This window comes from Somniosus microcephalus, chromosome 6, assembly GCF_052327205.1.
Source record: "Somniosus microcephalus isolate GS21.2 chromosome 6, FLI_Smic_1.0, whole genome shotgun sequence".
Classification (NCBI taxonomy): Eukaryota; Metazoa; Chordata; class Chondrichthyes; order Squaliformes; family Somniosidae; genus Somniosus; species Somniosus microcephalus.
Window position 1 is genome coordinate 142,735,064 of NC_140992.1, and position 12,876 is coordinate 142,747,939.

Genomic DNA, 12,876 nt, shown 5'->3' on the forward strand with positions numbered 1-12,876 from the left:
AGGTAGGAAAAGTAATGGAATCCCTACTAAAGGAGAAAATAGAAAAACATCTAGAAACCAAAAATATAATAATGAATAGTCAGCATGGATTTCAAAAGGGAAATTCTTGCTTGACCAACCTCATTGAATTCTTTGAAGAGGTAACAGAGAGAGTAAACAAGGATAATGCAGTAGATGTAATTTATCTAGATTTCGATAAGGTGCCACATAATAGCTTAATGAATAAAGGCGGAGCATGTGGAATCAGGGGACAATGGATTGCTAGCTGGCTGCAAGACAGAAAGCAGAGAGTATGGGTGAAAGGTAGCTATTCAGAGTGGCAACAGGTGGAAAGGGGTCCCACAACGATCAGTGCTGGGACCACTGTTGCTCACAATTTATATTAACAATTTAGACTTTAGAATCAAAGACACAATTTCTAAATTTCAGGATGACACCAATACTGAGGAGGACTGCAACAAATTACAAAGACAACATTAATAAACTTGCAGAATGGGCATATAATTGGCAAATGAATTTCAACACAGATAAATGTGAGGTTGTAGGAACGGAAGTTCCTATCCGAATAATGAAGTTCGACGCAGTGAAACAAAATAACCAAGTGAACAACTTTAACTGGTAAAACTACAAGAGCAGATGTAAGCAGGTCTGTCCAGTCCCACAGCCTCTCCAAGACTGCTACTAAATACTGGAAGCTGACGTCATGACGTTATCACGCTCTCCGCGCCAACTGGGGGTCACGTGATCAGCGTCATGACGCGAAAATACAAGAAACTACATAGTTTAAAGGTGCAGTCCACAGCTGCACTACATGGTAGTTAAAGGAATGATTACTGATTGCCCTGTGTCTTGGTGGCTCCGCCACAGGCGCCCCCCCAGAATTCTCTTTAACAGACAGCGTCAAACGAACAGGAGGTTTAATAATTCTGCCCGAACGACTACGAACTTCAGACGGTGGAACGTTGGAAGATGAGCCAATGCTTGGCTGTGTCTGAAGCAGTGCATCTGGGGTGGAGGAAACAGTAGCAGAAGGTGTAGACAAGGATGAGGCTGAAGCAGGCAATTTAATAGTAGACTGTTGCATAACTGGTCTAGCAGCCAACGGTGGTCGTCCACGGCGAGGTGGCTGAGCAGCAACAACTGGTTCACTCCGATCCAGATGGGCTGGTTTAAGTCGGTCGATGGAGATGGTATCGGACTTACCTCCCACTTCGACCGTGAAATATTTCTCTCCCGCTGCGATGACACGAAACGGTCCAGCATAAGGTGGTCTGAGTGTATCTCTATGAGCATCCTGCCGAATAAAAACATAATCGGAACTCATGAGTTCTGCCGGAACATGAGGCCTCTGTAGGTTGTGATGCGAGGTTGGAATAGGCAGGAAATTCTTTGCCACCTCGTGATGCTGAAGGAGCTGCTGAGCAGGCGACCATGATTCTGTATGTGGAGGGAGGAAGTCCCCTGGTACTCGAAGCGCTTGACCGTAGACTAACTCAGCCAATGAAGCCTGGAGGTCATCTTTGGGGGCTGTACGGAGGCCTAGCATCACCCAAGGGAGTCTATCCACCCAGTTGGAACCACGCAAGCTGGCACGGAGGGACGCCTTTAGAGACCGATGAAACCTCTCACATAAACCATTTGCTTGCGGATAGTAAGCGGTGGTACGGTGCAGCTTGGTACCCAAGCCCTGTGCAACTGCATTCCACAACTCTGACGTGAATTGTGGACCTCGGTCAGAGGAGATATCAGATGGCACCCCAAACCGGGCCACCCACGACGAAATAAACGCCCTGGATACGTCCGCTGTAGTAGTAGCAACCAAGGGAATTGCCTCTGGCCACCTGGTAGTACGGTCCACTATTGTCAGGAGATGCATAAAACCCCGCGAAGTGGGGAGGGGGCCCACTAAGTCCACATGTACATGATCGAACCGGCGTTCAGGCACCGGAAAGATGGCCACTGGAGCCTTAACGTGACGATGGACCTTTGATTTTTGACAGTCCACGCAATTGTTTGCCCAGTCCCGAACGTCTAAATGCATTCCCTTCCAAACAAATTTGCGGGACATAAGTCGTTGTGAAGCTCGCATCCCCGGGTGTGATAAGCCATGTATAACCTGAAAAATCTTCTTACGCCATTCGACTGGCACAATGGGCCGGGGCACTCCCATGGATGTGTCACACAAGAGCGTGGTTCCTGCTGATTGGAACATAACATTGGCTACCTGCAAGCTAGAAGGCATGGTCCGATACACCTGAACTTCAGGATCTGCCAGCTGTTCTTCCGCCAACCCGACGAAATCGATTCCCAGGTGAATGCCTTTCGCGGGCCCCAGTCCAGGCAAATCAGCCACAAGATTATCTTTGCCAGACACATGTCGTAAATCCGTCGTAAATTCAGATATAAATGTAAGGTGGCGCTGTTGCCGGGCTGACCACGGCTCCACCGTTTTGGCCATTGCAAAAGTGAGCGGTTTATGGTCCACAAATACAGTGAACGGGCGCCCTACTAGGAGAAAACGAAAATGCCGGATGGCCAAAAACAAGGCCAGCAACTCCCTATCAAAAGTGCTATATTTTCGCTCATTCTTACGCAGTTGGTGACTAAAAAAGGCCAATGGCTGCCAAATCCCGTCAACCCATTGTTCCTGAACCGCCCCGATGGCGTAATCGGAGACATCGGTAGTAAGGGCGATGGTCGCGCCCGGGAGTGGGTGTGCAAGCATAGTTGCATCTGCCAATGCCGCCTTGGTGTCCAGGAACGCCTGGTCCATCTGTGGTGTCCAAATGATAACATCTTTACCCGACTTCCCTTTAAGTGCTTCATACAGCGGCTGCATCAATTGGGCTGCCTTGTGGACAAAACGATGATAAAAATTTACCATCCCCAGGATCTCCTGAAGAGATTTGAGTATACGAGGCCGCGGGAATGCCGTAACTGCCTCTACCTTAGTGGCCAGTGGGACAGCGCCTTCTGAGGTGATCCTATGCCCCAGAAAGTCAATGCTGGTTAACCCAAACTGGCATTTGGCTAGATTTATGATGAGGCCATGTTGGCTGAGACGGGCAAAGAGTGTACGTAAATGAGCCATGTGCTCCTCCTTATCCTTACTAGCAATGAGAATGTCATCCAAGTAAATGAAAATGAAGGGAAGGTCCCGTAACACAGAGTCCATAAGTCGCTGAAAGGCCTGAGCTGCATTTTTCAATCCAAACGGCATGCGAAGGAACTCAAAAAGGCCAAACGGTGTGATGACTGCCGTTTTGGGGACGTCTTGAGGGTGCACAGGAACTTGGTGATATCCACGGACGAGATCTACTTTGGAAAATATTGAGTTGCCAGCCAAATGAGCCGAAAAATCTTGTATATGCGGTATTGGATACCTATCCGGCATAGTGGCTTCGTTAAGGTGTCTGTAATCCCCGCAAGGCCTCCATCCGCCACCTGGTTTAGGTACAATGTGTAGTGGGGAAGACCAAGGACTATCGGAGCGTCGGACAATCCCAAGGCGCTCCATGATCTGAAACTCTGCCTTTGCGGCTACAAGCTTTCCGGGTTCCAATCTTCGTGCCCGAGCGTAAACAGGCGATCCCGTTGTGGTGATGTAATGCACCACACCGTGCCTCGCGACTGCTGCCGAGAATGTAGGCCTGGTGAGCCCCGGGAACTCGCCGAGTAGGCGCCTAAACCCTTCCTGCGATGGAACCGCACAGGCAACCGACCAGGAGACAGCAGTACTGCGGTGACAAGGCACCGCGTGGCAAGTAGACGCATTAATGAGTCGACAATGTTGGACGTCGACCAGAAAACCATAGGCACAGAAAAAATCAGCCCCCAGGATGGCCTGTGATACTTTAGCCGTTATAAACTCCCACACAAAACGTTGACCTCCAAGAGTTAAATGAACTGTCCGTTTACCGAACGTGCGAATGGCCGCACCATTGGCTGCCTCGGGGGAAGGGCCGTGACCGCCGGATTGTAGATCTAGCTTTGAAACTGGCAAAATGCTGCACTGAGAACCAGTATCACACAAGAATCGTCGCCCTGTCCTGGAATCAGTAATGTAGAGGAGTTTTCCCGCTGAACCGACTGCCATGGTGAACTGGGTGTGTTTGTCAGACCCTGTCATCCTCATCGAAGTTTGAGCGCCTGCTGGAGATTTTTTTTCAACAAAACTGCAGGGAGGACGGCAGCGTCCAGCCTTGGCGCCAAAACGGGCGTGGTACACACACCAGCCTGCTGGAGGAGGGCTGGACTTTGCTCGCATAGGGGAAAGACGCCTCGTGGCTGCACAACTCTGCTGTGTGACCGTAAAAGTCTTGTCTGCCTCTGCAGCCAGCTCGGCACAGTCCATAATCATAGAACTGGCCAAGACTGCCTGAACTGGCTCAGGTAGCTGGCAGAGGAAGAGTTCTCGAAACAAAAAACATTGGGGCTCGAACCCAAAAGCGTGAGCGTTTGGCTCATCAATTCCGATGGTTTTGAGTCCCCAAGACCGGGCATAGCAATAAGCCTGCGTGCACGCTCCGACTTATTTAAACCAAACACCTGTAGTAAACGATTTTTTAGAGCTTCATACTTGCCCTCTGCTGGTGGATTCCCCAAGAGGCTGACGACCCGTGAAGCCGTGGCGCTGTCGAGAGCGAAAACCACGTAATAATAACGGGTTGAATCCGCTGTAATGTCCCGGAGTGCAAACTGGGCTTCTGCCTGGAAAAACCATGCTGCTGGTTGCTGTTCCCAGAACTGCGGCAATTTAAGGGCAACGGCGTTCGTGTTCATTATAAGTATCTCGACGAAAGTTGTCCAACGAGATCGGGGTCACCAATGTAAGAACGGAAGTTCCTATCCGAATAATGAAGTTCGACGCAGTGAAACAAAATAACCAAGTTTAATAAACAAACAACTTTAACTGGTAAAACTACAAGAGCAGATGTAAGCAGGTCTGTCCAGTCCCACAGCCTCTCCAAGACTGCTACTAAATACTGGAAGCTGACGTCATGACGTTATCACGCTCTCCGCGCCAACTGGGGGTCACGTGATCGGTGTCATGATGTGAAAATACAAGAAACTACATAGTTTAAAGGTGCAGTCCACAGCTGCACTACATGGTAGTTAAAGGAATGATTACTGATTGCCCAGTGTCTCTTGGTGGCTCCGCCACAATGTATTATATTTTGCTAAGAAAAATGAGATCACATATTACTTGGAAAATAGGAATCTAAGTGAGGTAGATGAGCAAAGGGATCTGGGAGCACAAATGTTGTGGAACCAGAGATGTCGGGGAACATCGGGTCTAATGAGAGGGAGGAACTGAATGAAATCAGTATGTGTAGGGAAATGGTGTTAGGGAAATTGACTGAATTGAAGGCCGATAAATCCCCAGGGCCTGATAATCTACATCCTAGGGTACTTAAGGAAGTGGCCCTAGAAATAGTAGATGCATTGCTGGTCAGCTTCCAAAATTCTAGACTCTGGCGCAGTTCCCATGGATTGGAGGGTAGCTAATGTAACCCCACTATTTAAAAAAGGTGGTAGAGAGAAAACGGGGAATTATAGACCAGTAAGACTGACATCGGTAGTGGGGAAAATGCTAGAGTCCATTATAAAAGATGTGATAGCAGAGCACTTGAAAAACAGTGACAGGATCGGACAAAGTCAACATGGATTTACAAAAGGTAAATCGTGCTTGACTAATCTACTGGAATTTTTTGAGGATGTAGCTGGTAGAATAGATAAAGGAGAACCAGTGGATGTGGTGTATTTGGACTTTCAGAAGGCTTTCGATAAGGCCCCGCATAAGAGATTAGCGTGCAAAGTTAAAGCACATGGGATTGGGGGTAAGGTACTGACTTGGCTAGAGAACTGGTTGGCAGACAGGAAGCAAAGAGTTGGAATAAACGGGTCTTTTTCCGAGTGGCAGGCAGGGACTAGTGGGGTACCGTAGGGACCGGTGCTAGGACCCCAGCTATTCACAATATATATTAATGATCTAGACGAGGGAACTAGATGTAATATCTCCAAGTTTGCAGACGACACAAAGCTGGGTGGGCGTGTGTGCTGTGAGGTTGATGCAGAGAAACTCCAGTATGATTTGGACAGGTTGGGTGATTGGGCAGATGCATGGCAGATGCAGTATAATGTGGATAAATGCGAGGTTATCCACTTTGGTGGCAAAAATAGGAAGGCAGATTATTATCTGAACGGCAATAGATTGGGAGAAGGGGAAGTGCAACGAGACCTGGGTGTTCTTCTGCACCAGTCGCTGAAGGTAAGCGTGCAGGTGCAGCAGGTGGTTAAGAAGGCAAATGGTATGTTAGCCTTCATAGCGAAAGGATTCGAGTACAGGAGCAAGGATGTCTTGCTGCAGTTGTACAGGGCCTTGGTGAGACCGCACCTTGAGTATTGTGTGCAGTTTTGGTCGCCTTATCTGACGAAGGATGTTCTTGCCGTGGAGGGAGTGCAGCGAAGATTCACCAGACTGATACCTGGGATGGCAGGAATGACGTATGAGGAGAAATTGGGTCGATTGGGCTTATATTCGCTGGAGTTTAGAAGAATGAGAGGGATCTCATTGAAACTTATAAAATTCTAACAGGACTAGATGCAGGAAGGCTGTTCCTGATGGCGGGGGGAGTCCAGAACCAGGGGTCACAGTCTAAGGATAAGGGGTAAGCCATTTAGGACAGAGATGAGGAGGAATTTCTTCACCCATAGAGTGGTGAACCTGTGGAAGTCTCTACCACAGAAGGCAGTTGAGGCAAATTAATTAAATATATTCAAGAAGGAGTTAGATATATTTCTTAAGGCTAAAGGGATCAAGGGATATGGGGAGAAAGCAGGGACAGGGCACTGAATTTGGATGATCAGCCATGATCTCATTAAATGGCAGAGCAGGCTCGAGGGGCAGAATGGCCTACTCCTGCTCCTATCTTCTATGTTTCTATGTTAAATCACTAAAAGTAGCAATGCATGTTAATAAGACCATTTAAAAAAAAACTAAGTACTAGGGTTTATTTCTAGTGGTATAGAATTGAAAAGTAGAGAAGTTATGCTAAACCTGTATCGAACCTTGGTTAGACTACACTTGGAGTACTGCATACAGTTCTGGCCGTCATATTATAAAAATGATATAGAGGCACTGGAGAAGGTACAGAGAAGATTTACAAGGATGATACTAGAAATGTGAGGTTATACCCATCAGCGAAGGATGTACAGGCTGGGTCTCTCTTTTGAAAAGAGAAGGCCTGAGGGGTGACCTAAATAGAGGTCTTTAAAATTATGAAAGGTTTTGATAAAGTTGACACAGAGAGTATTTCCACCGTGGGGAAGCGCAAAACTAGAGGCCATCAATACAAGATAGTCACCAAGAAATCAAATCGGGAATTCAGAAGAAACTTCTTTACCCAGAGAGTGGTGAGAATGTGGAACACGCTACCACAGGGAGTGGTTGAGGCAAATAGTATAGATGCATTTAACAGGAAGCTAGATTAGCATATGAGGGAGAAGGGAATAGAAGGGTTAATCTGATGGAGTTAGATGAGGAAGGATGGGAGGAGGCTCGAGTGGAGCATGAACGCCAGCATGGACTGGTTGGGCCAAATGGCTTGTTTGTGTTGTATATCCGTTGTAATTCTATGTTTAACAGAAATAACAACAGAAAATGCTGGAAAAACTCAGCAGGTCAGGCAACATCCGTGGAGAGAAATTTGAGTTGACGTTTCGGGTCGAACCCTTCTTCAAAACTGGAAAGAAAAGAAACCAGATCGAAGGCAGGGCTGCGATCGGACAAAAGAAGTGAAAGAAACAAAAGAGCTAGATGAGATGGTAATAGGCTGAGATTAGGTGTAAAGTGTACTGGCAGGGCAAGAGATAGCTGCCAGGTGTGAGAGAGAAACAAAAGGAAAGAGGGGGGGGGGGGGGAAAGGAGTGGAAAAATTACAAGAAAAAATGTGTAATAGGGGCCGAGGTTATCATCTGAAATTGTTGAACTCGGTATTGAGTCCAAAAGGCTGCAGAGTGCCTAATCGGAAGATGAGGTGCTGTTCCTCGAGTTTACGTTGAGCTTCCGTGGAACAATACAAGAGGCCAAGGACGGTGAGGTCCGAGTGGGAATGGAGCGGTGAATTAAAATGACAGGTGACCGGAAGCTCGGGGTCACCCTTACGGACTGAACGGAGGTGTTCCGCAAAGCGGTCACCCAATCTGCGTTTGGTCTCCCCATGTAGATGAGACCGCATCGTGAGCAACGAATACAGTATACTAGATTGTGAGAAGTACAAGTAAATCGCTGTTTCACCTGGAAAGGGGTGTTTGGGGCTCTGGACAGTGGGAAAAGGGGAGGTATAGGGGCAGGTGTTACATCTCCTCCGCTTGCACGGGAAGGTGCCAGGCGAAGGGGAAGGGCTGTTTGGGGTGATAGAGGAGTGGACTAGGGTGTCTCGGAGGGAGCGTTCCCTACGGAATGCTGAAAGGGGAGGGGAAGATACGTTTGGTGGTGGGATCACTTTGGAGGTAGCGGAAATGCCGGAGGATGATCCGTTGAATGTGGAGACTGGTGGGGTGAAAGGTGAGGACAAGGGGAACCCTATTGTGATTCCGGGAGGGAGGGGCAGGGGTGAGGGCAGAAGTGCGGGAGATAGAACTGACACGGTCGAGGGCAGTGTCAACCACGGTAGAGGGGAATCCTCGGTTGCGGAAAAAGGAAGACATGTCTGAAGCACTGGTGTGGAAGGTGGCATCGTCGGAGCAGATACGGCGGAGACGGAGAAACTGGGAGAATGGAATAGAGTCCTTACAGGAAGCGGGGTGGGAGGAAGTGTAGTCCAGGTAGCTGTGGGAGTCGGTGGGCTTGTAGTGAATCGCTGCTCACGATGCGGTCTCCTCTACATTGGGGAGACCAAATGCAGATTGGGTGACCGCTGTGCGGAACACCTCCGTTCAGTCCGTAAGGGTGACCCCGAGCTTCCGGTCGCCTGTCATTTTAATTCACCGCTCCATTCCCACTCGGACCTCACTGTCCTTGGTCTCTTGTATTGTTCCATGGAAGCTCAACGTAAACTCGAGGAACAGCACCTCATCTTCCGATTAGGCACTCTGCAGCCTTTTGGACTCAATACCGAGTTCAACAATTTCAGGTGATAACCTCGGCCCCTATTACACATTTTTTCTTGTAATTTTTCCACTCCTCTCCCCCCGCCCCCCCTTTCCTTTTGTTTCTCTCTCACACCTGGCAGCTATCTCTTGCCCTGCCAGTACACTTTACACCTAATCTCAGCCTATTACCATCTCGTCTAGCTCTTTTGTTTCTTTCACTTCTTTTGTCTGATCGCAGCCCTGCCTTCGATCTGGTTTCTTTTCTTTCCAGTTTTGAAGAAGGGTTCGACCCGAAACGTCAACTCAAATTTCTCTCCACGGATGTTGCCTGACCTGCTGAGTTTTTCCAGCATTCTCTGTTGTTATTTCGGATTTCCAACATCTGCAGTATTTTGCTATCGTACTATGTTTAACAGATCCTGGTTCCTGATTTATTTTTCGGTATTTGCCTTAATGCAGTCTCCGCATTCATCTACTTAAATATCAAAATTGACACACACTGAATCACAAATAACATTGTAAACCTCAAAAGAGAATTCCCAGATTTTAAAGCACATTTCTTTTCCTGTTTTCCAGGTCACCCAGATTCAGTTCGAGACCTTGAAATTGGAAAATGAACACTTAGCAGGAATGTTAAAAGTAGATAGGGTAAGGGCATATTCAGAATTTGTCAGGTGAGGCGGAGCCAAGTTTCAGGTTCACTTTACTTTCTTAAATTTGACAGTCATTCTTAAGCATAATCGTTTGCCATAAGTTTAGTATGGGGCTCTTGGTTGAAAATGGGATTCTGCCGTTAATTCCAGTCAACATTAGCACAAAGTTTGAGGGGAAACATGGCCACCAATTGGATCTTCCAACAGTGCGGCTGAGGTCAAGGACCCATTATGTTCAAGGCTGACGGTGCAAACCACACACCTATTGCTTTATGATTCACTCATAGGCCCAGTAACACATTACATCGACTGTGCACTTTGTGGGCTCAAGTCCCACTCCAGAGACTTGAGCACGCAATCTAGGCTGACATTCCAGTACAGTACTGAGGGAGTGCTGCATTGTAGGAGGTGTCATCTTTTGGATGAGACATTAAACTGAGGCCCCGCCTTCCCCCTCAGATGGATGTAAAAGATCCCATGGCACTATTTGAAGAAGCATGGGAAATATTGGTGATATTGGAAATATTGGTCTGCACAGAGTGGGATGAAACAGTAGACTTGAACAGTGTTTTATTTTGGAATTTGGAAATGGGGGAAGGAGTTACTCCTTTTTGCTTTGTGTTACAGGTAGATATTTAATTTCAGTACCCTTAACTTAATCTAGATCAAGTAAGTAGTCAATAAACTACACAAAACTAGGTTACCCGATTTAAATTTAATTAAATAAAATAAGGTCATATAGGGATGGCAGTACAGGCGGTGTGCCAGAACTGCAGCATATGAGAGTGTGGAGAGCATTGTGATCCTGGACAACCACGTTTGCAGTAAGTGCCTGCATCTTGAACTTCGGCTCAGAGTTTTTGAACTGGAGTCTGAGGTGCAGACATTGCGGGGCATCAGGGATGGGGAGAGGTACCTGGATGCTTTGATCCAGGAGGCAGTCACACCCCTTAGGTTAGGTAGTAGTACAGGTCTGGTTAGTGGTCAGGGACAGGAGGGGGTGACTGAAACTCAGGCAGGTAAGGGGACACAAGATTCAGTGCTGGAGGAGCCTCAGCCTTTGCCCTTGTCCAACAGGTAAGAGGTTCTTGCTGCCTGTGTGGATGAGGGAAAAGCCTGCAGGATGGATGAGCAAGCTGACGATGGCACCAAGGTGCAGGAGGCCATTCAAGTGGGGGGAGTGAAAGTGAATGTAGTTGTGGTAGGAGACAGTATAGTCAGGAGAATAGATACTTTTCTCTGCAGCCGCGACCAAGAGTTCCGAAGATTGTGTTGCCTGGGTTAAAGATATCTCCTCGTGGCTGGAGAAGAACTTGGAGTGGGAGGGGGAGGATCCAGTTGTCGTGTTCTATGTAGGAATCACCGACATAGGTAGAACTAGGAATGAGGTTCTGCTGAGGGAGTTTGAGGAGCTAGGATCCAAATTAAAAAGCAGAACCGCAAAGGTAATGATCTCTGAATTGTTACCTGAGCCGCGTGCAAATTGGCATAGGGACAAACAGATTAGAGGTTTAACTGCGTGGCTCAAAGAGTGGTGCGGGAGCAAGGGGCTTCAGTTCATAAGACACTGGCACCAGTACTGGGGAAAGAGGGAGCTGTTCCGTTGGGACGGGCTCCACTTAAACCGGACTGGGAACAATGTCCTGCCGAACTGAATAACTAGGGCAGTAGACGGCTTTAAACTAATGAAGGGGGGGTGGGAGGATTCAGGAAAGAGTAAACTTAAAAGCAGCGATAGGAATGTCAAGGTTCTATAGCAGAGTAGAGTTTTGGGTAAAAATAAGCAGAGTGGGTCAGGAAGGGACAGAGAGAGTAACAAAGGTAATAAGACATCAGGGGAAAATAGAAATGTCAAAGCTAAAGACACTATATCTGAATGCGAGAAGCATTTGCAACAAAATAGATGAATTAATAGCGCAGATAGAAATTAATAGGTTTGATCTAATAGCCATAATGGAGATGTGGTTGCAATGTGGCCAAGGTTGGGAACTAAATATTCCAGGATATTTAACTTTTAGAAGAGATAGGTAAAATGGAAAAGGAGGAGGGGTAACCCTGATGATAAAAGATGGGATAAAGACAGCAGAGAGAAAAGATCTTAGCTCCGAAAATCAAAAAGTAGAATCAGTTTGGGTGAAGCTAAGAAACAGCAAGGGGCAGAAAACATTGGTGGGAGTTGTTTATAGGCCCCCAAACAGTAGTTGTAATGTAGGGCAGAGTATAAATCAGGAAATTAGAAGTGCATGTAACAACGGTAATACAGTAATCATGGGGGACTTTAATCTACGTATAGACTGGGCAAACCAAATTTGCAGTAATAGTGTGGAGGACGAATTCATGGAATGTATACAAGGTAGTTTTCTAGATCAGTATGTTGAGGAACCAACCAGGGAACAGGCTATTTTAGATCTAGTTTTGAGCAATGAGAAAGGATTAATTAATAACCTTGTAGTAAAGGGGCTTTTAGGGAAGAGCGACCATAATAAGTTAGAATTTTATATTGAGTTTGAAAGTGATTTAGTTAAATCTGAAACTAGGGTCTTAAATCTAAACAAAGCAAACTACATAAGTATGAGGGGCAAGTTGGCTAAGGTAGATTGGGGAAACTACATTAAAAGGTATGATGGTAGACAAGCAATGGCTAGCATTTAAAGAATGAATACATAATTTACAACAAATATACATTCCTTTAAGGCACAAAAACTCCACAGGAAAAGTGGTCCAACCGTGGATAACAAGAGAAGTTAAAGATAGTATTAGATCAAAGGAAGAGGCTTATAATGTTGCCAAAAGGAGTAGTAAGCCTGAGGATTGGGAGGATTTTAGAATTCAGCAAAGGAGGACCAAGAAATTGATAAAGGAAGGGAAAATAGAATGAGAGTAAACTAGCGAGTGACATAAAAACAGACTGTAAAAGCTTCTATAGGTATGTAAAAAGGAAAAGATTAGCAAAAGTAAATGTGGGTCCCTTGTAGGCTGAGACTGGAGAAATTATAATGGGGAATAAGGAAATGGCAGAGAAATTAAACAAATACTTTGGCCACGATTTTGGCAGTGCTCAGAGGGTGGGTTTGGAAGCGGGTCCTAGGTTAAAATTGTTTTGATTGACGGCGCGTTGCACTCCCAC

At 46.7% G+C, this 12,876-nt stretch overlaps 1 protein-coding gene across 18 annotated transcripts in view; it reads left to right on the forward strand.

Annotated features, from left to right (window-relative positions):
- The window catches only part of cep63 (centrosomal protein 63), a 102,378-nt gene that overhangs the window by 74,785 nt on the left and 14,717 nt on the right, over positions 1-12,876 (forward strand). For 17 of the 18 annotated variants that reach the window (XM_085990867.1, XM_085990864.1, XM_085990865.1 and 14 more), the window contains one exon: positions 9,673-9,744. The exons of the other annotated variant lie outside the window; for it this stretch is intronic. In XM_085990867.1, the coding sequence (XP_085846993.1) occupies positions 9,673-9,744 (72 nt within the window). The remainder of the gene's footprint in view (positions 1-9,672; positions 9,745-12,876) is intronic. 18 annotated transcript variants of the gene reach the window in all.